At 47.7% G+C, this 27,736-nt stretch overlaps 2 protein-coding genes across 2 annotated transcripts in view; both read left to right on the plus strand.

Moving 5' to 3' along the window:
- The first annotated feature begins 4,432 nt into the window (after nt 1-4,432).
- LOC308057781 (uncharacterized protein) overlaps nt 4,433-27,736 on the plus strand; it is a 490,296-nt gene continuing 466,992 nt past the window's right edge. Inside the window, exon 1 of the mRNA XM_080411834.1 lies at nt 4,433-6,026. Within this exon, the coding sequence (XP_080267960.1) occupies nt 4,508-6,026 (1,519 nt within the window). The 5' untranslated portion in view covers nt 4,433-4,507. The remainder of the gene's footprint in view (nt 6,027-27,736) is intronic.
- Nucleotides 16,178-27,736, plus strand: part of LOC308057795 (ankyrin repeat domain-containing protein 26-like) — a 46,270-nt gene continuing 34,711 nt past the window's right edge. Inside the window, exons 1-6 of the mRNA XM_080411842.1 lie at nt 16,178-16,522; nt 20,559-20,673; nt 20,908-21,081; nt 21,193-21,299; nt 21,818-21,955; nt 22,725-23,229. Of these exons, the coding sequence (XP_080267968.1) occupies nt 16,317-16,522; nt 20,559-20,673; nt 20,908-21,081; nt 21,193-21,299; nt 21,818-21,955; nt 22,725-23,229 (1,245 nt within the window). The 5' untranslated portion in view covers nt 16,178-16,316. The remainder of the gene's footprint in view (nt 16,523-20,558; nt 20,674-20,907; nt 21,082-21,192; nt 21,300-21,817; nt 21,956-22,724; nt 23,230-27,736) is intronic.

A 27,736-nucleotide genomic window follows, 5' to 3' on the forward strand; every position in this document is an offset into this window, starting at 1 on the left:
ACCCTAACCCTAACCCTAACCCTAACCCTAACCCTAACCCTAACCCTAACCCTAACCCTAACCCTAACCCTAACCCTAACCCTAACCCTAACCCTAACCCTAACCCTAACCCTAACCCTAACCCTAACCCTAACCCTAACCCTAACCCTAACCCTAACCCTAACCCTAACCCTAACCCTAACCCTAACCCTAACCCTAACCCTAACCCTAACCCTAACCCTAACCCTAACCCTAACCCTAACCCTAACCCTAACCCTAACCCTAACCCTAACCCTAACCCTAACCCTAACCCTAACCCTAACCCTAACCCTAACCCTAACCCTAACCCTAACCCTAACCCTAACCCTAACCCTAACCCTAACCCTAACCCTAACCCTAACCCTAACCCTAACCCTAACCCTAACCCTAACCCTAACCCTAACCCTAACCCTAACCCTAACCCTAACCCTAACCCTAACCCTAACCCTAACCCTAACCCTAACCCTAACCCTAACCCTAACCCTAACCCTAACCCTAACCCTAACCCTAACCCTAACCCTAACCCTAACCCTAACCCTAACCCTAACCCTAACCCTAACCCTAACCCTAACCCTAACCCTAACCCTAACCCTAACCCTAACCCTAACCCTAACCCTAACCCTAACCCTAACCCTAACCCTAACCCTAACCCTAACCCTAACCCTAACCCTAACCCTAACCCTAACCCTAACCCTAACCCTAACCCTAACCCTAACCCTAACCCTAACCCTAACCCTAACCCTAACCCTAACCCTAACCCTAACCCTAACCCTAACCCTAACCCTAACCCTAACCCTAACCCTAACCCTAACCCTAACCCTAACCCTAACCCTAACCCTAACCCTAACCCTAACCCTAACCCTAACCCTAACCCTAACCCTAACCCTAACCCTAACCCTAACCCTAACCCTAACCCTAACCCTAACCCTAACCCTAACCCTAACCCTAACCCTAACCCTAACCCTAACCCTAACCCTAACCCTAACCCTAACCCTAACCCTAACCCTAACCCTAACCCTAACCCTAACCCTAACCCTAACCCTAACCCTAACCCTAACCCTAACCCTAACCCTAACCCTAACCCTAACCCTAACCCTAACCCTAACCCTAACCCTAACCCTAACCCTAACCCTAACCCTAACCCTAACCCTAACCCTAACCCTAACCCTAACCCTAACCCTAACCCTAACCCTAACCCTAACCCTAACCCTAACCCTAACCCTAACCCTAACCCTAACCCTAACCCTAACCCTAACCCTAACCCTAACCCTAACCCTAACCCTAACCCTAACCCTAACCCTAACCCTAACCCTAACCCTAACCCTAACCCTAACCCTAACCCTAACCCTAACCCTAACCCTAACCCTAACCCTAACCCTAACCCTAACCCTAACCCTAACCCTAACCCTAACCCTAACCCTAACCCTAACCCTAACCCTAACCCTAACCCTAACCCTAACCCTAACCCTAACCCTAACCCTAACCCTAACCCTAACCCTAACCCTAACCCTAACCCTAACCCTAACCCTAACCCTAACCCTAACCCTAACCCTAACCCTAACCCTAACCCTAACCCTAACCCTAACCCTAACCCTAACCCTAACCCTAACCCTAACCCTAACCCTAACCCTAACCCTAACCCTAACCCTAACCCTAACCCTAACCCTAACCCTAACCCTAACCCTAACCCTAACCCTAACCCTAACCCTAACCCTAACCCTAACCCTAACCCTAACCCTAACCCTAACCCTAACCCTAACCCTAACCCTAACCCTAACCCTAACCCTAACCCTAACCCTAACCCTAACCCTAACCCTAACCCTAACCCTAACCCTAACCCTAACCCTAACCCTAACCCTAACCCTAACCCTAACCCTAACCCTAACCCTAACCCTAACCCTAACCCTAACCCTAACCCTAACCCTAACCCTAACCCTAACCCTAACCCTAACCCTAACCCTAACCCTAACCCTAACCCTAACCCTAACCCTAACCCTAACCCTAACCCTAACCCTAACCCTAACCCTAACCCTAACCCTAACCCTAACCCTAACCCTAACCCTAACCCTAACCCTAACCCTAACCCTAACCCTAACCCTAACCCTAACCCTAACCCTAACCCTAACCCTAACCCTAACCCTAACCCTAACCCTAACCCTAACCCTAACCCTAACCCTAACCCTAACCCTAACCCTAACCTAACCCTAACCCTAACCCTAACCCTAACCCTAACCCTAACCCTAACCCTAACCCTAACCTAACCCTGACCCCGACCCCGACCCCGACCCCGACCCCGACCCCGACCCCGACCCCGACCCCGACCCCGACCCCGACCCTGACCCTAACCCCAACCCCAACCCCAACCCCAACCCTAACCCTAACCCTAACCCTAACCCTAACCCTAACCCAACCCTAAAAGACTTAAACCTGAGACTTAACCCTGAGACTGAACCGTGAGACTAAACCCTAAGACTAAACCCTAAGACTGAACCCTAAGACTAAACCCTAAGACTTAAAACTTAACCCTTATTCTTAACCCTGAGATTAACCTTGAGACTTAACCCTAGAGATTTATCCCCAAGACTTAAAATTAAGACTTAAACTTATGACTTAGCCATAAGACTTAACCCTGAGATTAAATCTTAAGACTTTAACCCTAAGACTTAATATTAATACTTAACCTTAAGACAACACCCTAAGACTTAACGCTAAGACATAACCTTAAAGACTTAACTATAAGTCTTATCCTTAAGACTTAACCCTAAGAATTAACACTAAGATTTAAATTTAATACTTAACCCTAAGACTTAACCTTAAAACTTAACGCTAAGACATAACCTTAAAGACTTAACTATAAGTCTTATCCTTAAGACTTAACCCTAAGAATTAACACTAAGATTTAAATTTAATACTTAACCCTAAGACTTAACCTTAAAACTTAACCCTAAGACTAAACCCTAAGACTTAAACCTAAGACTTAAACTTAATACTTATCCCTAAGACTTAACCCTAAGACATAACCCTGAGTCTTAACCCTAAGACTTAAGACTTAACTCTAAGACTGAACCTTAAGACATATCCCTGAGGCTTAACATTGAGCCTTATACTTGAGACTTTACCCTAAGACTTAACCCTGATATTTAATCTTAAGACTTTAACCTTAAGACATAACCCTAAGACTTAACCCTGTCTTAATCTTAAAACTTAACCCCAGGACTTCACCCTAAAACTCAACCCTAAGACTTATCCCTAAGACTTAAACCTTAAGATTTAACCTTAAGTCTTAACCCTAAGACATATGCCCTATAGAATAGGTTTTGTATTTGATGGGTTTTATATAAGTATTGCACTGATGACATGAATGAGAATGGTATAAAAGCAGGAACCGTCCAATACACGAGGGCTGAGAAATGAAGATGCAGACAAGTGAAGTGGTTGGGGTTGGATTTATATGAAGCTTCTACAGAGGGGAAAAAATAGTTTCTTGTTGGAAGAAGGGTTCGCCGGAGTCAAGAAGACGCTCAATATGAGTTATGCATCTTGCTCAACTTTATTAGTTTCTAACACTACTTGTACAGAACCGATACACATGCATATTCGTAAAGCAGAAATAGAATTGGTTAGTAGTCTCTAAACGCGCGTGGCTCTCACACCCCTAATTATCATGACTAAAATAAGCATTCTATCCATGTAGCTAATTGTGTTGCTGTGCTTCAGCCTTGTAGTTTGTTACTCCCTATTTTCCCATACCGCTCCCTCTCTTTCTTGGCCCTGCACCTGCTTTCCCAGCAGCTGTAGCTTGTTACAGCCACGGCCTGTTGGCACAACATAATTACTTGGTCTCAGGATTCGAGAATAGCTCAAGGCTACCTTTCTTGTTAACTTCAGCACAGCAACTTCAGCACAGTTCTGATTACAGGCCTATTCTAATACCAGGCCTGGATTGTGCAGATCTTCAGAGATTCTAAGGCCACGCTTCTGCAGCCATTCTTCTACAGTTTCTCTTTTAGTTGCTATCTAGATTGAAGAGTATTAGTAATGTCCAGCTGTTAATTTATGTATGTGTTTTGAGGATTCTGAGGGGCCTGCCCGTTCCTCAAAGTTCATGTCAGACAGTGACTGTTGCTAGGTAGGGCCTGGCGGCCGGAAGATCTCGCGCTGTACGGAAACACAGGGCCCCCCTCCAGATAGCAAACAGCTTTTAAATTATGATGTAAGCAGACGGAAGTGACATTGTAAACCTAGGCTATATAGTGTCACGTCGTTCAGCAATAAACGCCATTTGCCATCCACCACATTGGTGTCTGTGAGCTGATGGACTGCGCGGCCAGGGGTCGGCCGCCGTGCCGTTCCTGAACCAGGTCACCGCGTGCCTCAAAAGGCAACAAGTGGTGCTGAAACCCGGGAAAATCACCTGGAGTCGGGTGAACGGCGGCCGGAGCAGCAGGACCAGCCCGGCGGGGAGGACGCTCCCGGACCAACCAAGAGGATGGAAGCTCTTGCGAAGGTCGTATTACAGCTGCATAAGCAGTGGGGTATTGACTGTAAGCCCAAAGATTTTACTCTCGCAGTTGCGAGACTTTTGGAGCTGGGGGTCATTGACCAGCCGGTGGATATACTCCACCCAGATGTGTGGGACAAATGTTCCCGCGCTTTATGCGATGAAACGATGTCTACTGGTAGTGGGAAAAATCTGAAAGCGTGGGGGAAAGTCGTCCAGGCTCTCCAAAAAGCTAGACACGACCAGGAGACCTGGAAAGCTGCCAGGGATTGTCTGTTAACCACCCCACGGGTGGGAATTGGGGCGGCTACGCAAACCTCACGCCCCCCGGCTGAGGAGGGTTCCGTGGACCCTCAAAGCCGACAGAAAAGTGACGTGCCCACTCAGCGTCCGAAAGACTCTAACATCTTCAGCTCGCCCACAGACTCCTCGGCGAACTCCTTTTGGGGCAAACTGGCGGCAGAGGCCAGGGGTGCTGAGGCGAAAGCCGAGGCTGAAAATACACGGATTGAACCACCACCATATGTGCCCCAAGATGTCGCCGAGCAGCAAGAAGAAGGGCGGGGCGAGACCACCCCCGGCGGGAGCAGGGGGGGAGCGCTAGAGTTAACAAGCGCACACAGAGGGGAGGGGGAGGAGAACGGGAAGGAAAAGAGTGATTGGCATGACCAAAAAAGGGAAAAGATCACGAGCGAGGGGCGGAAAGCTAATCAGAATGACCCTCCCCAAAACCGTCCTTATAAGGCAGGCGCCTCCCCAAGCGGAAGGCAGGGCGGGCAAAAAGGGAAAGAACCGCCCAATTACACAAGAAAGGGGAGGGGCCGAAGCCCGACCACATACCACCAACACCCGGAAGAGAGCAGTCAGTCGGACTCTGACTCCGACTCAGACTCTGCATGGGAGACTTGGCTTGCAAATACAAAGACCAAAATATCACCACTCACGGAAAAAGAAAAACATAAGAGGACAGAATTTACTCTCACTGATTGGAGAAAAATACAAATTGCATGTGCCGATTGGGCCCCAACAGACACACTAGCATTCCCGGTCCGAGTGACGGACGGGGGACAGAGGGTTCATTCGCCCTTAAACCCTAAGGATATACAAGCGATTGTTAAAGCAATCGCAGACAAAGGACTCAATTCGGCCATGGTCTCCACCCTCATAGATGGAGTTTTTGGGGGAGATGATTTGCTCCCGTTCGATATAAAACAGACCTGTAGGTTGATTTTTGACGGGGCAGGGATGATTGTGTTTAAACAAGAATGGGAAGAGAACTGTGCGAGGCAGTTAGCCCGAGTAACCGGAGCGGATCATCCGCTACACGGCTCCAGTCTACAGCAGTTGATGGGTACAGACCCAACAATGATTACCCCCCAAGCACAAGCCCAGGGCCTGCGGGCCCATGAAGTTATGGCAACCACCCGTGCGGCTAGAGAGGCTATTCGCACAACCTCTAGAGTTATTGCCAAGCCATCGCCATGGTCCACAATAAAACAAAAAGAAAGTGAGAGTTTTACACAGTTTGTAGATCGCCTCCAAGCAGCAGTCGATTCCTCGACCCTGCCCCCAGAGGCAAAAGGCTCAGTTGTCGCAGACTGTTTGCGGCAACAGTCTAATCTAAAAACCAAGGAAATCCTGCGATCGCTGCCACCTGGGTCAAGTCTCGCAGACATGATTAAACATGTAGTGAGCGAGGAGCACCTGGCCCCAATCCAAGTGGCCGTTCGTGCACTGGCTAATGTGATGATATGCCCCAAATGTGGCCAACCAGGCCATGCGATGATTAATTGCCCCCAATCAGGAGACCCGCCAACGGCACTCCCCCCGCAAAACCGATCTAAAGGACCATGTTGGGCCTGTGGAAAGAGAGGGCACCTCGCGAAGGAATGCAGACTTAAAAAGCAGGGAAACGGGAAGGGGAGGGGGCCCCTGGGCCGCACACAGCCCTCTCCCACTTGGGATGTCAGGCGGCCCCATTACACCAACCCCAGACAGGGGGGGTCACTCCCGAACCCGTTGCCCCCGCAGGAAGCAACCAACTTTATGGCCCAGCCAACTACCCCACAAACCTGGCCTCCATCCCAGGGACAGCAGGGACCGCCCGGTGGGGGCGAGACCCCTGGGTGGCCCTGGCAGTAAGGTGTGACAACCTGCCAGTGGTGTGGGGGATTTGTTCCCTCCATAATTCCATAAATGGTACCACCATCAGTATCCCCTTTTTAATTGACACCGGAGCAGATGTTACAGTCATTCCTGAAACGAGCTGGCCCCCACCTTGGAAATTGGAAGATGCCTCCACGGTGGGCGGAGTCGGGGGATTAACCCGAGCTCGGAAAAGTGCTCACTTGGTAGCAATCACGCTCCACACAGAAAAGGGACCAGAAAAGACCATTACCCTCTTTCCATACGTCATGTCAGGAGTCCCACCCCTGTTGGGAAGGGACGCCCTAGCCTTATTAAAAGCCAGAGTGACAAATTTACAGTAAGGGCCACTGCCGTACACCCACTTCCGCCGATCAGACTGACATGGAAATCGTCCGACCCAGTCTGGGTCGAGCAGTGGCCCCTGTCAAAGCCTCGAATGGATGCCCTTCTTGAGTTAGTTGACCGCGAACTGCAACGAGGTCATATAGAGCCTTCCACTAGTCCATGGAACACCCCAGTCTTTGTAATACCCAAACAAGCAGGCGAGGGGTTTCGTCTCCTCCACGACCTGCGCGAGGTAAACAAAAAAAACCAACCAATGGGTCCCGTTCAAACACTGTTGCCCATGAACTCCATGGTTCTGGAGGGACAACCTTGTGCTGTCCTTGATATTAAAGATTGTTTTTTCTCAATACCTCTGCATGAGGCGGACAAAGAGCGGTTTGCTTTTTCTGTAGTGTTTCCAAACAGCCAACGCCCTAACTTGCGCTTCCAGTGGAAAGTGCTGCCCCAAAGAAATGATCAATTCACCCACTATCTGTCAAATCACAGTAGATCGAGCACTGGCACCGGTACGGCGCAGTGACCCGACTGCGACTATCATTCAATATATGGATGATATCCTGATTGCCGCACCATCAGGCAATCAGGTAGACCACCTGGTGACAATAATTTCAGAAACCCTCGAGACAAACGGGTTTGAAATCGCGAGTGCAAAAATCAAAAGAGGACCCTGTGTCAGTTTCTTGGGAATGGGAATCACAAGTTCTTATATAACACCTCCTCAAATAAAAGTCCGTCGAACCGTTAAAACACTCCATGATATGCAGCAGTTAGTGGGGTCTTTGCAATGGCTCCGCAATGTTGTCCTGATCCCTCCCGAAATCATGCCCCCCCTGTACGATCTCTTGAAAGGGAAACACCCATGGGAACAAAAAACTCTGACGACAGAGGCAGTAAACTCTCTCGACTTTATCGAACAACAGGTGTCATCAAACACGCTCGCCAGGTGGAACCCAGCTATGCCACTCGCCCTGTATGTGCACTTCACGGAAGGGGGGGGAGTAGGAGCGCTGGCCCAAGGCCCTCCTGAAAAAGCTCAGCCAATACAATGGGTAGTCCTGGGAAAAACGTCACGTGCTTTCTCTCCAGGAGTCGAGTGCCTTGGTAACCTCATCATGAAAGGCAGGAAACTTGCCCTAAGACATCTGGGCATTGAGCCAGCCAGAATATACCTACCCTTTCGCAAACAGCTCCCAACACAATCAGTGGCAATGTCAGAATATCTAGCTATAACCCTCACCGGATTTGGGGGGGAAGTCCGGTATGCCACAAAGCCCCCCTAGACTCAAATGCTAGCTATTGTCGACGTCGACCTCCCGCGGAAAATCACGGACCGGCCCCAACAGGGACCAACGGTCTTCACAGACGCATCCTCAGCGACCTCAACCACGGCAGCAGTATGGCAGTTGGGAGGAGAATGGCACTGTGTCAAAATGACCGATCGTGCGATCTCCGTCCAACAGCTGGAAGCAGCAGCTGTAGTGCTGGCGTGCGGTCTGTTCCCAACAGAACATCTCAACATAGTAACTGATCCAATGTTTGTGGCCAAGCTTTGCTTAGCCATGTCAGGGTCCGGCGTGTCAACATCCACAATAGCTCTGATGCTAGAAGAAGCACTTTTTTCCCGAAAGGGCACTGTATCGGTTATCCATGTCAATAGCCATAACCCAATCAAAGGGTTCTTCCAAATCGGCAACGACAAAGCAGATGCCGCTGCAAAAGGGGTGTGGACACTGAAAGATGCCCGCCAATTACATGAGTCCCTCCACATTGGAGCTAAAGCGTTAGCAAAGAGATGTGGGATCTCGGCCACTGACGCGAAACATATAGTAGCTACATGTCCCCACTGTCAAAAAGCACCATTGTGGTCTAGCGGAGTCAACCCCAGAGGTCTTAAAGCCTCCGAGGTGTGGCAGACAGATTTTACGCTCTGCCAATTGCTAAAACCTCGAGCATGGCTAGCAGTAACTGTAGACACATATAGCGGGGTGATCGTAGCGACACAACACCTTAAGACCGACGCTAAGGCAACCATCCAACATTGGCTAACAGCCATGGCGTGGCTTGGCATCCCTAATCAAATCAAAACGGACAACGGCCCGAATTTTGTGTCTAAATCAGTCCAGGCATTCGCTCTGAAATGGGGTATTACTCTGATACACGGTATCCCGTATAATAGTACAGGACAAGCCATAGTCGAACGGGCAAATCAAACTCTGAAATCTAAATTAGAGGTATTAGCAAAACCAGAAGGTTTTACCAACGTCATTCCCTCAAGGGACCAGGCACGCTTATTAGCAACAGCCCTGTTAGCTTTAAACCAGTTCTCCAGGGGAGACGAGGTGAATAGCCCTGCCCAGAAGCACTGGGCCACTCGAGCGCTAGAAGAAGGCCCGTACGTCATGATCAGAAATGAGCTAGGAGAGTGGGAACAAGGGTGGAAATTAGTTCTGACAGGGCGAGGGTATGCTGCAGTCAGAAAAGATAGCAGAATCAAATGGTGTCCACTTAAATCTATCAAGCCAGACCTCCAGAATAAAACTAATGAAAACTGTGAGTTTTTATCTGCAGGACCGGATCATCGGACACCCCCGTAACCAGTATACCCTGGTGTCAAGAGAAGACGACGAGTCGACAAGCGGCCTGTCCGCATCTGAGAGCTCTGCACCGGCGGAGTCCAGACAACGGCGAAACAGCTCCCGCAAGGCGGGGCTGAGATGTTTTTGTGTGATCTCAATTTTGGGGTTCATAACGCCGTCTAGCGGCTTGTATGAACATCAGCCGTGGGAATGGGTACTGGCAAGATGGGAAGACCAAAAGATACTGCAAAGGATAGTTACCGCGGGATCCCCTAGTTTTCAAGTGTATCTCTGTGATCTAATCCTCTCAACCCCCTGTTCGAACACTATGATGTACTATATGTGTCCCAGCTCTAACCCCGGCAAATCTTACTGTAACGTCCCTTATCAGTATTACTGTTCTCGCTGGGGCTGTGAAACCATCGCATCTGGCTGGAAGGTAGCGAAACCAGACCCGTTTCTTAAGGCCAGTTGGGGACCAATAGGCTGCACCCCTAGGAGACCAAGTGGGATGGGAAGGACAGTATGCCGAGGGAAATGTGACTGCCAATATATTTTCTTAAACGTAACCAATGAAAACGACCTAGGATGGACCATCGGCAAAACTTGGGGCGTTAGATACTGGCAACCCGGCACAGATAGGGGGGGACTGTTTTTTATTAAAAAACAGGAAGTAAAAAGCGGAACAGCAATTGGCCCCAACGTCGTGATCAAAAGCGATAGACAGCAAAGAAAAGAAAACTTGCAGACTGCCATGCTCACCTCAGCCGATCCCTTACTAACCAAGCAGATAGTTCCCTCAAGCCAACCTAACATGAACTCTCACCAGTTACCCGACAAGTCATTTTTTAGCGTGTTAGATGCCACCTTTTGGTCGCTAAATCAGTCAAACCCAGATCTCATGAATTCCTGTTGGTTATGTTATGACGTATATCCCCCTTTTTACGAGGGCATTGCCCTTGATGTTTCCTTTGACCATTCATCAGACAGCAATCCAACCCAGTGTAGGTGGGATACACCATGGAAAGGAGTTACCTTGAACCAAGTCAGGGGCCTGGGCGTATGTATTGGTAATGTTGCCCTAGCAAGCTGGGATAGTGCTGTCTGCGCAAGAACCGTTGCGGTTGACAAGACCCATAAATGGGCGATCCCATCCGCACCCGGAATGTGGATCTGCCATCGATCAGGAGTAACCCCCTGTGTGTCCCTCAAAATCTTTGATGATTCTGCTGATTTTTGTGTACAAATTCTGGTTCTTCCTAGGATCCTATACCATCCAGAAGAAGAAATGTACCGCTACTGGGGAGAAGCCAATAGCAGGCTACAAAAAAGAGAAGTACTGACAGCTGTAACAATAGCAACGCTGCTTGGTTTAGGAGCAGCCGGCACGGCCACGGGAGTGACCTCCCTAGTGACCCAACGACGAGGCCTGTCTCAACTACAAGCTGCCATCGATGAAGACCTACAAAGAATCGAGAAATCCATTACCTTTTTGGAACAATCCCTCTCCTCGCTATCAGAGGTTGTTTTGCAGAATAGGCGGGGATTAGACCTCCTGTTTATGCAACAAGGAGGCCTTTGTGCCGCCTTGAAAGAGGAATGTTGCTTCTATGCGGACCACACCGGAGTAGTTAGGGACTCGATGGCCAAATTAAGAGAGAGATTGGCTCAAAGAAAAAGAGACAGGGAAGCCCAACAAGGGTGGTTTGAATCATGGTTTAACCAATCTCCGTGGCTAGCCACCCTGATATCCACCTTGGTAGGTCCGATTGCAATAATCCTGCTGATACTGATCTTCGGACCCTGTATATTAAACAAGCTAGTGTCCTTTGTCCAGAGCCGGCTAGAAAGGGTCAACATCATGTTTGTAGAACACCAACAACTGCTTTAAAAATGTACTTGATCAGTATTTCCCCCGATTTTCCCTGGCTCTCCCCAAGTATCCCAAGCTACACTCCATTACCCCCAGTCGCTTCCTAAGTGCCAATTGCTCAGTGTGCCTTATCTTAATACTCTTTTTTAGAAATATTTTTACTATTTTAGCCTGTTTAGTTAAGCATGGGGGGGGGGGGGAAATGTTGCTAGGTAGGGCCTGGCGGCCGGAAGATCTCGCGCTGTACGGAAACACAGGGCCCCCCTCCAGATAGCCAACAGCTTTTAATTTATGATGTAAGCAGACGGAAGTGACATTGTAAACCTAGGCTATATAGTGTCACGTCATTCAGCAATAAACACCATTTGCCATCCACCACATTGGTGTCTGTGAGCTGATGGACCGCGCGGCCAGGGGTCGGCCGCCGTGCCGTTCCTGAACCAGGTCACCGCGTGCCTGAAAAGGCAACAAGTGACCTTAAGCTTTCCCTTCTCTTTTATGATATGTAGCCACACTCCAGCAGTACTGTCAATCATTTTAATCTGTGACTTGCTTTGTATTCTTACTACCAAAATAACAGGCTCCTTTTGAAGACTGTGTGTGTATATATATATATGTATATATATATATAAGCTATCCAGAATTTTGTAAACCTAATCTATCAGTATAAAGGCAGTTGTTATTCTAAAACGAGCTGAGTAAGAAGACTACAAGAGGATGTGATTCAACATACTCTTAAAGTGTATCTCAAAAGAGCTTTCAGATATTTGTATTCATTTAATTGTACTTGTATAGTGAAGAAACAGAACAAAGAACAATCTAATACAAAGTCCTGCCTTCAGTCACCAGAGTAATATTTGCAGTCAAACTATGGCTCTTAGATCACAACAGATTTCTTTGGGTTTTGTTAGAAAAAAATACCTGATTGCAGTGTGTGCTTGTTTATTGTTCAAGGAAGAACAATACTTGAGCCTTTTTTATGTGTTAGGAAACAGAAATCCGCATGAACAGCTGCTGATAGTTGAAGGTGCTCAGCTGAGAAAGATGATGAGAGGTTCATCATCTGTGCAGATGCCTGCTGGTGGCAGGCAAAATTTCATACCTTTGGGTTCAATCTAAAGACAGGTCTAATTGTATAATTGTATAATAAGATAAGTTAAAGGCGTATTTCATGTTCTTAGAACTTTCTTCATGCTCATTTAACTGTTTTGTTGGACAACTGCAGCAGGAGCTTGCTGATGCACTTAAAAAGCAATCTATGCCAGAAGCTTCACTTGAAGTTACTACATGCTACCGCAGTGACCTGGAGAGAGATAAGCTGCGCTTGCAAAAGGAGTTGGAAAAAAAGTTGAAAACTAATGTCCTTAATGTCTGTAACTATATGAAGAAATCTGACTGTAGCTGTTGAAAGTAGGAGCAAATGTTGTACTTTTGCACCACCTTTTGCAGTGTTCTTATGAAAACTGAAGTATAGAGGGAACCAGAGGAGATTTGCAGGAAAGCTGTAGGGTGATTTTGTGTGTGCGTGGACATGTCATCTTGTTCCCCAAAGTTGCAACCTCATCCTGTCACTTCTAGAGTATTCCTTCTTCCCACCAGCTCCAGCTGCTGTTCTTGGTTATGGTTCCTAAGGTGTGTTTTACACTCCACATCAACCTTGGCCATAGGTCTTGGATGGGGAGAGGAGAGCTTAGGCCTGTTTCTGTGTAAGTTACTGCATTCTCCTGCGCTCTTGTCTTTTCCGGCCACCTTACTTTTTCTTCTGCTACTGTTGCTTTCAGAGATGCAGAAGCAGAACATGCTGGCTCTGACATCCAAGGACTTGCACAGCACGTGGGAGGAGCACTTGAAGTCACGATCCCACCTTGGAAGAGCGCGTTGCTCATCTTGACGAGGAAAAGGCTGAACTGCTGGAACAGGTGAGCCCAGAAAATTCTCTGGGCACCGAGCCAATACCCAGGAGAACCACATGCACCTTCTGGTCAGGTTCTTACATACTCATTGTTTTCTGTTATCCCTGCCATTCAGGCTGCGAGTACCTTATCATTTGGGGGTCATGGAGGATGCAAATAAAAGCTAGATGGGTATCTTTGTGTAAGTTCTGGAGTGGCTCTGTTGGGAAGAGTTCCCAGTTACTCCCTCTCGGAAGAGAGGGGAGTAACGCCACCACACTCGGAACAACTCTATGAAGTTGGCCTTGCCCAAGGTCACCCCCTGAAGCCTGTCTTAGGCACAAGTTGAGCAGGAGGCAGTTGGAGGTTTGCTTTTCGGAATGGTGTCTTTGCTTCCCAAGGCACAATGCAGTGTGAGGTGATGCAGAAAAAATGAATGCAGGAACTTATTGCTTACTAGTAGCTGACTCAGTCCGTCTTTCTCTTGTCATGGAGACCCAGAAGCAGAGTTCCCAGAAGTGCTTTTGAGGTTGCTCTGGGTGATAGATTCTAGTTTTTAGTTTTGCATCCTTTCTGGCTAATAATAAACAAATAGTGCCCGTTGTGCCCATAATACTATATCCACAGGACCCATCAGCACCCTCTTATCTTCAAAGCCTGAAACTGAATTTCAGCCCAGCCAGCTACCAAGTCCCTGCCAACTAAAACTGGGTAATCGGGGCGGGGGGGGTTTAATAATATTCTGAAACATTTAATATTTCACAGGAACTGTAGAGTCTCCTGGTCTTGGCTGGGGAGTGACCTGTACAAAACACAAGTTTTTGTGGCTGAGCATGCGTGCACTTGAAAAAACACTGGAGAAGAAATACTTCCTCCTGGAAAGAGCAGAGATGGATTGTGTTTACTGTGTATTGCCACCTTGTAAATAAAATCCTGCCTTTCTTCTAATGTCTGGAAGAAAACAAATACACTCAATTAAAAAATGCATTTTGCTCTCCATTCCCCCATTAAATGGTCCGACTGATTACAGAGGTACTCTTGAAATGGCTGCTGCTCATAGCCATTTCCCAAAACTCATAGAATTCGAGTTTTGCAACCTGAATTTACTTGGCTGTGTTTTCAGCAAAAGTCTTTTTTCTGTCTTTTTAAAATTATTATTATTATAATTATTATAGCTCTTCCTTCTAGAGATCACGTCTGCAATAACGGAATGCTGCTAATACACTGAGCATCAACTAAGGAAAGTGACTGTACATCAGCCACTTTGGTCAGCGAGAACACTGCCAGAGCGAACAGGCTTGATAAAGCTGTGAAGACTCATTCCAGAAAGGAAAAGGAAGGTTTTAGGAGCTGTACCATTATTAGCGATGAAGGAAAAGAAGGTGTTTCAAAGGGCTGAATCTCCTCCCTAAAAAGTGGTACTAGATTCCTGTCCTGTTGTAATCAATATTTTCAGCGCTAATCACAGTGAAGTGTGTCCCTCTCTCTGATTGAGGTTTTCTTTGCCATCTCTCCCATGTTTCACAAACTCATTGGCAAGAGGCAGTTTCTAATAGGAAGTAGTGTGCTGGCAAGGTGTTCCATGAGTCAAACCATCTAGGGTATACTGGCCTGTGACATCACCCCAAAACCATATGGTACTTATAGTAAGGTTTCACCACGCTGAACTACTTAGTGCCATCACCGCAGCAGTACAATACGGAGGATGGTTCCCAACTTTTCTATACCAAAGGCACAACCTGTCTTCTGATTTCTGGACCATGTTTCCATACACTCAGTGGCTGCTTGTGTTTTGTGGCAGTGCCAGCTCAGCCACATTTACTGGAAAGTAACTTTCTGACCCTGTCCTGGCAAGGCAGGTAACTAGATGATGCCTACAGCCCCCCCCCAGCCCCCCTCCCGCTATATTAACCCTTGCTGTTTGTTCCTTTGGCATCCATTTGCCCAGGGCTGACGATGGCACACAAGCAGGACTGCTCAACAAACTAGGAGGCGAATTGCTCGCAGAGCTGTTTTGGCCATAACTCCCTGACGAGATGCCCTTGCCCTGAACGACAAGCGCTTTCCCAGTTTGAGCCATTTTCTTTTAAAACCAACTAGACCGAGCCCCCCAGCGTGCTCGCAGCGCGGGCCCCGCCGGGGGCCAGCGGGGAGCTGCTGCTGCCCGGTACGCCAGCACCCCCCCGAGCTTCCCGACAGCTGCCCGAGTGCTCTGCGGGGGGCGCAGCGCCGCCGCCACCCGCCGGGCCTCTCGCTGCCCCCGGCCCCGCTCGGCAGCGCCGCGGCCGGGCACCGCGCAGGAGCCGCCGGGCACCGCGGGGCAGGAAGTGACGTCACTCGCGCTGCGACACGCGCCGGAGCAGACCCCGCCCCCGCCAGCAGAGCCCGCGCTGAGGGAGGTGCTGTCCGCCGCTGCCGCGCTGAGGAGCAGCCTGTGCGCTCGGCTTCCCGCCCTCTGGTGGTTCGCTCCGTAGACAGCCGTACCGGGCCGCTGCCCGGGGCCCCGATCCTCCGTCCCTGCCCCGGGGCCCCCCGATCCCCCGATCCCCCTGCCCCGGGGGCCCCCCGATCCCCGATCCCCCTGTCCCGGGGGCCCCCCGACCCCCCGATCCCCCTGCCCCGGGGCCCCCCCGACCCCCCGATCCCCCGGGCCTCCCCCACCCCCCGATCCCCCTGCCCCGGGCCCCCCCCGACCCCCCGATCACCCTGCCCCGGGGGCCCCCCCGATCCCCCTGCCTCGGGGGCCCCCCGACCCCCCGATCCCCCTGCCCCGGGGGCCCCCCGATCCCCCAATGCCCAGCCCCGGAACCCCCCATCCCCCGGCCCTGCCCGGGACCCCTGGGACCCCCGAGACCCCCGATGCCCTGCCCGGGACCCCCCATCCCCCGGCCCTGCCCGGGGCCTGCCGCAGCCCGCCGCGTGCCTCCCGCCATCTCTTCCCTGAGGCGGGACCGTGCCGCGGGATGAAGAGGTTTTTCGGGTTCGGGAGGAAGAAGAAGGGGCGGCCGGCAGCGTCCGGCAGCTCCGCCAAGCCCTTCCCCACCGGTGCCTACGAGCTCCGGCTGAAGGACCTGGGCAAGCTGCACCGTGCGGCCGCCCGTGGCGACCTGGGTCAGGTGCGGCAGAGACTGAAGAAATACGGCATCGACGAGCGGGACACGGCGGAGCGGTAAGCGGCGGGGGGCAGCAGCGCCGGGCGGTGCTGGGGCGGCGTGTGGGGGGGTTGCGGGCAGCGCCGGCACCCGCAGGTGCAGCTGCAGCCGCCGGCAGCTCAAGGGCGCTGGGAGCCAACGGCAGCATCGCTGCGGGGAGCCTCAGCCTGGGCGGGGAGCCAGGCCTGTGCTGCCAGGAGCCCTTGGAGTCGGCCGAGCATCCCCCATCTTGCCCCGGCCCCCTCCGTGCCCTCATTCCCGGGGGTGTTGCCTTGCCTGGGGGCACAGGAGCGGCAGGGGGCCGGCAGCAGCCTGGCCAGAGCGGGTTGCAGAAGGAGCCTCAGGGCCATTCTCCAGGCATGCTTGGAAGGCAGAGTGCATGCACCTCGGAGGCCTCAGCGTGTGGGGTTAGTAGTTGAGCTGAGCAAGCTGCACTGCCTCAGCCGGGAGTAAAAGAGGGGTAAGCACTGCGTTTAGGATAGGGTAGATTTGCTGTGTATTGGTGCTGTGTGGACGGTTGCCTGATGTGCCTTTTGTGACTGTGATGTTGCAGCCAAAGCAACATCAGTCTGATTTTAGGTGGCAGTTACTTTGCTGTTTGCTCTGTGGCCTTGGTAGAGCTAATTAGTGCCTTGGTTTGGAAGATCTGGGCAGTGCCATGCAGAGGAAGCTGCTGCTTCTGGCAGGTGTTATGATGTGTGCTTTTGAGTCAAGCACAGCAAGTACTTGGCAGTTATATCTTAGGGAGAAGCCCTGGGCTGCAGCACAGCTCCTCATGGTCCGCTGTAAGCATAAGGGAATCAGCTGAAGTTTTTGGGTCTTGGATGTGTCGAGCTGTTAATGCCTTTTCTGAAAAGACTGAGTCAAAACATCCATGACATTCAGAGGAGATGCTGGTTTAATCAGAGTACTTCAGCATCCTGGGCTGTCTTTTCTGAAGACTGGACTTTTGCCAGCCAGCTAGCTTATTGCCCTGAAAACACCTGAAACTGTCTAGATTTGTAGGAAGGCAATGAAGAATGCAGTCAGTCAGCATGTGGGCTGTGTGCCTGAGTGTTGCCAGCCAGTATTTGTTTATGCAGCTGGAGGTGGGGGATGCCATTTAAGGTGGCTTGAGTGCACTTTTGTGCATAATTCAGCTGCCAGAGTCAAGGTGCCCAATGGCATTTATGGAAATAGTTTGGAACGTTTTTCTCTTTTTCTTCTTACTGCTTACTGATTCAGTCAGCAGTCAGTCACTAGCTCTTAGCAGACCCTGGTATGAAATTTCGCTAGTTTTTGTGTTTCAAGTTCATCTTGTCTAGAAAGCTTTTTTTCCTCTGAAGGGTTTCCTTCTGTGTGCCAGGCAATTATCAGTGTTATAACAGGACAAATACAGTCACAAACTGTAAAAAAACCAAGCCGGGGGGGGGGGGGGGGGGGGGGGGAGAGGGAGGGAAGAAAGAAAAGGCAGCATACTATGATGAGCACTGTGGTGGTTTTGCCATGATAATGCCCAGTGCTGAAAAGCGAGGCTGAGAGCAATTCGGTGGACAGAGCCTGCCTACTTGCTGCAGCCACTGCACTCTGTACCAGCCATGGGGGTTGCAAGGCCACCTGTGCCCTCTTAGTGCTTGTGGGTGTGATATGTGTTGTGAGTGACCACCAGATGCAGTTGCGTTTCAGGGCTTCGTGTTGGAAGACTTGGTATCATTGGAAATAGAGGTGAAGAATAGGAAATAACGCAAAGTAATGGCAAAAATGTGTGCATTGGTTGTATGAATATCTCAGTTTTGCTGCTCAGGATTTCCAAAAGCAAAATCCTGCACCAGGAGCATGGCAAGGATCACACCAACAGGTTCCTTCCATAAAGTGGGTCCTGTAGCCCATAAGACCTCCCGAAAGTGTGCTTGATACAGCATCAGTTAGGAGCAGGCAGCTTTCAGAGGTGGTATAGCAAAACCTTCAGCCTCACTGACAGAGACGGGCAGAAGTCAGCACAGAGTTGGAAGCACTGCAGGCACAATGCCAGCTAGTCATGGATCTTGGGTCAGAGCTCATTGCTAAGGGAGATTTACCGTGTCAGCTGCCTGTCAGACTGAACTCCAGCGCTTTTCATTGCTTGGCTTGTAGCTGCTGGGTTGTCGGCTCAAGGGCCATTCAAAGTGTGTACTGCCAACCTGCTGTTTCCCAGTGGGGTTGTTTCGTGGCTGCTCAGGCATCAGCAGTTCTCTTCTACTCTGTAGGTGATCAGCAGCAGCAGCAGGAGCAGGAACAGAATCTGGGCAGTGTCCCCAGGGCTGGGTGGCGTAAGAACTTTGGTGTTACTGGAGGCCTCTTGCAGGGACAGGCAACCCTGAACACTGGTGTTCTCTGCCAGCCTGTTCCCTGAAGTGGATCTTCTGTGGAGCACAGCAGGCCTTGCTCCAAGCAGAGCCGTCTCCTGTTGACAGACTGAGAGGCTTGGTTGAGGAGGACAGCAACAAGTCCACAAGTTTTCTGAAGGCTTTTCTGTTTGCAGAGCTGATAGTGACTACTTCACGTCTGTCATGCTTCCTAGTGGTTGGTAGTAGCAGCTTTCAGATGATTGTGGACTCCTTCATAACCGGTCCTGGTTAGCTTTCAGATAATCTCAGTCAGTCATTTCTTCAGAGATGAAGAATCCTCCATGTTTCCATGGAAATTTCTCAAAAAGTGGTGGTAGTTGCTCTTGAGCTACTCCTCTGTCAGTGCTCCAGTCTGTTCCCTGTCTGTAGCAAGACATTACAAATTCTTTGAAGTTTTCTGTATTTCTCTCATCCTCATCTTTGTTGCAGTGGAGGAGGATGTCAGCTGCCCTGTAACAAGTATCTGCGTTACAGATTACTGTGTTTCTGCATCACCTGCCACTGCATTTGTGTACCTCTCCCTTTCCATTCCCCCTCAGCCAGGGAGCTGTTGTGCTCCTGTCTCAGCAAGGTACCAAAACAATTGCAAGGCTAGTTGAGCTTTCCTAAATACAGAGAAGGACCTACCTGCAGTGATGTGGTTCAGAACCAGTGCTGGTGTTCCCCTCGGTTCTTGAGGAACTGTGGGATTGTTACTACATCACCTTCAAGGGAGGAAGGTCCCAGCTGTTTTCTAGCTTGTCTTCTGCTCTGTTGGGACAGGTGACCTGCAGAGCAGGAGGTGCTTTGCTTTTGCGCAGAGTGAAGCTTGTGCTGATTTGTGCCTCTGATTTAGGGGGAAACACATGCAAGGACTTTCTGGGCAATTTCTTTCAGTATAAGTAGGCTGGTTAATTGACATCAGACCTAAGATGTTCTGTGGTTTGAAGGAGGGGTTTTTTTGGGTGTTTTTTTGTGTGTTTTTTTTTTCCCTCTGGCAAGGCTTTAACTTGAAGAAAAGAATTTTATTTTCTTATGCTGGTCATGTATTATGGAAACACAGTATTCCCTCCCTGGAGAGGACTTCCTCTGTAGTAGGCTTATTATGACTATCGTAGTTATACATATCTGAAGGATCAGGTATTACTTTCCTGTACTCAGGATTACAGTGTTCTGCTGTCTGGTTTGCTGCATGTGATGGGGGGCACTTTGGTGCAAGTGAGTACTTGGTTTTGTTGCAGTAGTAAGCAAGCTAGAGAAAAAGCAGAAATCCCCGAAGTGCAGGGAAACGCTAATACTCTTTATATAAAGCCCATCTACATCTCTGATACACTTCTGGCACATGAATAATTATAGAACTTAGAGGGTTGCTTGCCATAGTTCTCAGATTCCCAAGCTTTGGTCTTTTTTGCTGTGCCACAGGTGTAGTCCTGCTGGAGGCAGTGACCACCACCTGGGCACAGGAATCTGTGCAGATTAAGTTCTAGAGTGAAGGAAATGGCACCTTACTAAGCAGATGCTGCGGAGGGGTTTTGCTGGCCAGTCTCGGGTGTGTGGTGCGCAACTGCTGTTACTGGTAACAGAATGAGAAATCATTTCTTAAGCTTGCTTTGTGCAAAGTGAAACTTGTGGTCATATCAATTTATCAGAGCCTGAAATTATTTCTCTAGTTGTCTATTTGTGCTAATTTAATATGTTTAATTTTTAGGACACCTCTGCATCTCGCTTCTGCGAATGGCCATGTGAACGTTGTTACATATCTCGTAGAAAACAAGTGTAAACTAAATCTTACTGACAGTGATAACAGATCGCCACTGATGAAGGTATGTGGAATATGTTATGCTCTTTCAAGTGGGGCTTGTCAACTGTGCATTAAATGAGAGGTGGCTGGTAGGATTCTTTACACAGCTCTGCATAGAAGCATGCATCTGGTAATCAGTGTGGAATAGGCATATGTTAGCTCAGCTTTGAAGGTGCTCTTATTTTCCAGCATTGGGAAGCTGCGGCAATTGTAACAGAGTGCTGGCAGTTCTTCCTTTTTTGCGTGTTGTTCCCAGGCAGTACAGTGCCAGCAAGAAGAATGTGTAGCTATTCTGCTGGAGCACGGTGCCAACCCACACCTGGCAGATGCTGATGGCAACACTGCCCTTCACCTTGCTGTCCGATCTCCTAATACAACCGGGGCGGGGCTGTTACTTGAGCATAATGCCAATATTGATGCTCGGAATAAGGTAAATTTTTGTATTTGTTGAAGAAGCTCTTTCAAAAAGTTGTATTAGTATTTCTCTTGTAGGGTTTTTTTTTTTACTTTTATTTTTAAATTTATTTATCTGCCCTTTCAGGAGGGAAACGCTCCACTTATTCTTGCTATCTCTGAACATCATGAAGATATAGCAGAGTTTCTTCTGCAGAAAGGAGCTGATGTGCATGCTCGAGATCACTGTGAAAGGTGAGTGGTTTGTCAAAACTCTTCATGGGTCTCTTTAGTATTCTTTAGGTTGGATTAATCAGAGGCATGAGAGTGAGCTCCGAAAAAAACCCGGGGAGCCACATAGCAGCTATTTCTGTGTGACTTGTGAAAGCACATCTGCGCTTGGCTGTTGTCATACCTCAGTGGGTGCTTTCCTCGTTGAGGATTACAAGAAGGCATTGTCTGTGGTGGCCCTTCTGGCAGGAAACATGCTGGTAGCTCAGCAGCACTGCCTCAATTTGAAAAAACATCTCCTGCATAGTGGCATAGTTTGTATGTGAGTGTTGTCTATGTGGAAGCTTTGTCTGAAGATTGAAGGTTTGGTTGTTTCGACTCCCTCTTGCATTTTATGGTTGCTCTTAATATTTAATGAAAACTGCTTTTTCTTTTGCTCATTCAGTAATGAGGAAAGTAGTTTTTGAGAGCAAATAGGAATAAAAATAATTACACTGTCTGTGTCAAATGATCTACACCATAACATATTTTTGGTGTTTCAGAACCCCACTTATGACTGCAGCATCTGGTGGACAGCTTAATTTAATAAAAGTTCTTCTTCGATATGGTGCTGATCTTTTCCATAAAGACACTAACGGATGGACAGCTGAGGATTATGCTGTTACTCATGGATATTCTAGGTAAATTTTTGACTTTATTGTTAGAATAGGTTGTCAGTTGTCAGTGTGGCTTTTGAATGTTTTTGGTATCAGCAGCACGGTTTAATGGTGTGTTGAAAGCTGTCCTGAAGCTGTGCTCAGTGACGTCTTCTGATACGTATCGTTCCCTGTGTCTAGTATTAATCTGGATGTTGAAGAAAATTTCTGCCCCGAATTGTCTGTTAGATTTCAAGTTTTGATGCTAAACTTGCACCTGCCCAGTACAAGCTCTAAAACATGTCTGTATCCTACAGTTACCCAGAGGTAGAACGTGGCAAACTGAAATGCATGTCAGTCCTCTCCTCAGACCAGCACCATTGTCCTTACTGACTTCCACTACAATGAGCAGGAACTACCAGCCTTTTGTTTCAGAGATCTAACAAATCCCTTTTGTTAAAGTCTTAAGCAGTTTCACCCCTCTTATGGATAGCTTTGTACCTGTGCGTATCCCTTCTCTAAGGTGGTTATGTGTGCTTAACAGCTCGGCTGAAAATACTGTGCCGAGCTGGAGCTTCATAGGTGTGGATATGCACCTCTAGAGTGAACATGACTGTAGTGAATATTGAAGTAGGTAGTAGTCGTGCAGTAAGTTCTGTGTGTATTACTCTCAGTGAATGCATACAAGTATATGAATTCATATGGTTATGAATACGTGTAGGGTGGATAACTGGCTGTTAACTGTTCTATTAAACTGTATAAGCAAGTATGTGGTTGTTTTTACCAAATACGTTTCTTCTCTTTCCCTATATAGTCTTTGTAAACAACTGGTGGCATACGCATTCCGGGGAGGCAGAGACGAAGGTGGTGCACAAGGCGACACAGTACCTGGCATTCCTCACCGGGCCAGAGCTGCTGGCTTGACGTTGGGTGCACCTGCTGTGGACAGAGGAGGTAGGATCTTTAATCACGCAGGAGCTCACGAGGAAAATCACTGTGGCCTTTTCTTTAGGGGGTTTGTGTTGTCAGCGCTCACTGTGTTTGCCGTTGACTTTAGTGGAGGCATCAGGTGGGGTAGCGCAAGAAGCTTTGTGAATATGCTGACTTGTTGCTGGTTGGAGGTGCTTCTTGTCAGGGGTGAAGGCAGCTGCGGTTTGTGTGCTACGGGGCCACTTACCGGGTTGTTGCGTTCTGCCTGCCAGATTGCCCATCTGTATAGGTTTTCATACAGAGAGAGAAGGGGGACAGGGAAGGAACTAGGTGAGAGTGGTTTTGGTTTTGGGGTGTGTACTTGTACCTGTAGATGGCCATTCAGATTGTGAAAATGAATTGCAAAAGCAGTAGGTTCATCCTGAGTAGTTGTTCATCTTCCTGTAGTTGGGAAGCAACAGATGAGTTAGCAGGACTGTACATGTCTTGTTGATATCCACTGAGTTTGTGCAGTGGTGTTTTAATATTAATAGTTTCACCTGCACTAAGCTGCCTTTAGTGAGTTGTCTTATTTCTCAGCATCAGTTACGATTGTTTCTGTGTAGGTGCTGTAGAGACATACTTAGGAAAAATCGTCTTGGAAAAGTCACTTTGTTAGAAACAATAATGCATCTTCTGTGTGTACTGTATCTTCATGGACATAGTTTGATTCCAGTAAAAATAAATAACACTTCTACTTCCAGTAATTTTATGAAATAAACGTTAAAAAGTTAAAAATATTAACTTGTGATCCAGAAAAACAATTGAAGATCCAGAAAAACAATTGAATTGCCTTGTTATCAAAAAATTAGCTCCTTCAGTGAGTTCATTTTAAAATAAAAAAAAACCCCAACTCCTTAATTTTTAAGATCCAGTCTATGCTTATGAGCTCATATAGCCCTAGAGGAATCTTAGAAAACTAATCTTTTAATATAGATCGAACTTCTTGTACTTTACATCTCAGGCCCTACAGTGGGAAGTTCTATCCTTTCTGGTTTTTTTAAGGGTGTTACATCAGAACTTTGTGGCAAATGGGCAGCAGACAGTGTTCAAACACAGTTTATTACTCCTTTTTTAAATATGTTGTGAAATATGAGCAAAACATGAGATATTTTTCCGAGTTCACTTTTCCCAGATAGGGGAATTTAATTTAGAGCCAAACTTTGTTCCTTTGACTTAGGACTAGTTATTTTGATCTAGTCAGTGATGTGTAAAGTTTCTTGATAGACTGAAGGAAGATGCGGAGGTTTTTATATTTTATTTTATTTTTGGAAAGGGCTTGGTACAGGTAGTTTAATCAACAAAATGTTGCTTTTACCCAAACAGCACTCTGTGGCTGCCTCCTGTGCACATAGATCATTGCTGTGGTACCACATTGTGATGACTGACAGGCCTGGGTTATTTTAAAATATGTGGCTTGCAGAATAATACTGTTGTGTGATTCCAAAATTAATATGCCCTCAGGGAAATATGGGTTCTTGAACCAAGTAATTTGCTCAGTTCCTTGAAGACGGTAATACTAGTAGCATAAGTCCACAATGTTACGGGAAATCCTCACTTGAAGAGGCATAGTAAGTGTGAAGAGAATATTTATGTGGGTTAAGGACTTGGGAGGAGAAAGAGTGCGCTGTGGTCTCAAACTGTTTATAGTAGGGCTTGTTTTTCTTGAGTAGTACGAATCTTTTTCTCCTTGTGCTGAGTCTCCTGGAAAATGACCCCGGCCTGTTGAGTGAGAGGGATTAGTAGCATGCAAGGAACACTTAGTGGCATTGATTCTGCAGTCTCTTGCTTGCACACACAAAGCGCAGGTCCTGCATCATGAGTCCCTTTGACAGGCTGCAGTAAAAGCTTTGAAGCCCCTGTTAGAGGAGAAGCTCAACTGATCGTGAGACAACGCAGGAATACCCACTTTGAATTCTTTGTTTTAATCTTGCTCTTCATTCCTGTTTTTCTGGGATTTTCAATGTAGTCCTTCCTCCTTTTGCTGCTACTTTTGCACTTGTTGAACATTGTTCAAAATATTCGCCTCTAGTGAGCAAGTCAGTATATTTAAGAAGTTGGCTCATGCTTATTTGAGTGTTTACTTTTTGTCAGAACATGAACCTTTTTGTTGATTACAGACAGACTTGCAAAAACCTCCAAATGAATGGCTTCCACCTCTAGCATATCGAATGACAGACTTCTCAGATTTGAAGTTGGAATTTCTTTGGCAAAAAGTAATTATGTATTTTTTCTAAAAGCAAGGGTTCAGATTTCTAGTATGTCTTCAGTGGCAGCTTTTTTTAGCTGCTGCACTGCATATTGGTGTATTGTTCCTACAGAAACCATTGGTTTTTCATCATAGAGCTCTTGGAAAAGAAACGAGTGCTTCAGTGTGCTTTATATCTGCTGTATCGCCTTTTAAGAAAACTGAGAAATGGAGAAGGAATGAGAAACAATCTTGAGGTCCTTTTTTTAACTCTTACATGTGTATTTTTGATAGGAGTCCTCTTGCCACATCCATTCCATGTATTTGTGGTAACATCAATATAAGCGGGACTCCCTGTTGCTCTGAGGCAAATGTTATGGCCTTGTCACACAGACATTTGGTGTTGGGTAGCTGCAATAACAGAACCACACCATTCATTGATATAAAAAATAAAATTTTACTAAGTAGGATGGGTAGAGCAGGTGGATGGTGATTTATATTCTAAAGCTTCTGTTCCACAACACAACGCATACACACACAAGCACACATGCATGACACTCACACCAGTCAGTGCACCCGTTTTGGTCCAGTTGTGGCCTGCCCTATAGCCCTGGGGGAACAGGGTATTCACTCTGACTGCTTGTCAAGCCTGCGTTCTGGCTGGTGGCGTAGCTTCTCTATGTGAACAGTTCAGCATGGTCAAATCAATATATGCAGGGCTTTTACCTTCAGACTGAGGTAGGAGGGGGCTGTGTTTGCATCAGGCACCATCTGACACAACTGGCTAGTGTATCTCCAAAGTTTGTTGGCACCTACAGATTTTTGGGATGCTTAGACGGAGGGATTTTAAGTGTGCCGTACGTATAAAACACTCTACAAATATGAAGGAATTGCATCGGCAGTCAGTGCTGGGCAAGGACTATTCAAGCTGAGAGAAGTTCAAAGTTGGCAGTACAGTAAACTGCCAAGAATCTGTTTCAGTGTTTCAAAATATTGGAATATAGGTATTCTACAATGGAGCAAGTAAATTAAGTTACACTGTTTGACACTGTCCCTTAAGAGTAGAGTTCTGTAGGTTGTGATAGGTTTGGCTTCTACTTCTTGTAACTGTAGAGTAGGCTGATGGTCACAGTACATTCTCCCATTGCTATAGCTTTGTTAATGTACTGGTTAGGTTTTCCAAATTTCTGGGAATTCACATTTATTCTGGTGCCCTTGTTTGGTCTGTCCTTGACACGCCTTTCCCTAAATGGATATAGGAATGCCACAATCTCCTAGCCAGACATCAAGAACAGGAAAAACAAAGAAAGGTATTCTATACAGTAGCATTTCAACTATGGAACATGTTGTGTGATGTACAAATACTAACACACCTGTGATGTTTATTATCTTAGAGGTCTCTATTCTGATGGTTTTGGTTTTATAAATCAGGTTTGAGAGCAGGGTTTGGGCACTTTTTGTTTGCGTGTTTTGCACGGGTCCTTTATTACTGAATCGAGTGATTGCTTTGTGTCATTAGTGATAGTAAATAATATTAAAAAAAATATATATGCTCTTCTGTTACTCCACAATGAAAATGGACTTCAATTAAAGTAGAAACAAGTGATCCCTAGATACTACTTTTCTAGATCCCATTTCTACAGTAGGGCATCAAGATCTGTCTGAAAACTGGCTCATAAACTTTCTCTCTTGCTTTTTAAAGGAGAATGGGAACTGGTTTTGATCATTGCTTAAAGTTACTATCCATGGAAAGCAAAAGTTCAGATAACTTACTCAACATGATATGCCCTTTGTTTTCTTTTCCTTCTAATGATTTTGTCTAAGACATTTTGTCTAAGGTTTGGCTGTCATCATACAACTTTATGGAAGGCCACCAATCTTCTATTTATAAGCAACTTCATTTTGTGATGATAGTTAACGAGAACTAATTATCGAGGACTTGAGGAATGCTGAAATAGATACGATGTGGAGGCTCTATTTGGTTTTTTCCTTTCTGTCCTGGGAATTGAAGAGGCCTTTTATTTCATCTTAGTTGTTGGTAATTGAGAGGTTTTCGCACTCTTCAGGCTGGATTCCTAGAGTTCAGGTTTCTTTAGTACATCAGTGGTGTGCTAGAGTGCGCTATCGTTGAGTTTGCAACATGTGCATCTGGGCCACGCTGCCATTCGGAGGGATCTTGACAAGCTGGGTAAATGGACTGTCAGGCCTGTCTTAACAGAATTCAGCAAGGGCAGATGCCAAGTCCTGCACATGGAAAGGAACAACCATTTGCTACAGCACGTGCTGGAGCTGCCTGGCTGGAGAGCTGCTTTGCTGGGAATAGCCAGAGGGTCTTGGCAGAAAGCGAGCTGAGAATGAGCCAGCAGAGTGCCCTGCCGGCTGAGAAGGTTAACGGTGTCCTGGGCTGTATGAAGAGCAGCATAGCCAGGGGACTGAGGAAGGGGATTGTACGCTGCTACCTGGCAGTCCCTGGGTTGTGTCCAGCTCCCTGGGTATAATTTTGAGCCCCCAGTGCAAGAGAGAGTGGTCTTTCATCCGTGAGCGAGTTCAGTGGAGGGCCATCAAACTTTGCCAGGAGCAGGACTACTTGCCTTTTGGGGAGAGACTGGGGGAACTGGGCTTGTTCAGTGTAGAGAAGAGATGACTTTGAAGGGGACCCAGCAGCAGCA

Source organism: Falco punctatus (assembly GCF_963210335.1).
Source record: "Falco punctatus genome assembly, contig: scaffold_34, whole genome shotgun sequence".
Taxonomy (NCBI): domain Eukaryota; kingdom Metazoa; phylum Chordata; class Aves; order Falconiformes; family Falconidae; genus Falco; species Falco punctatus.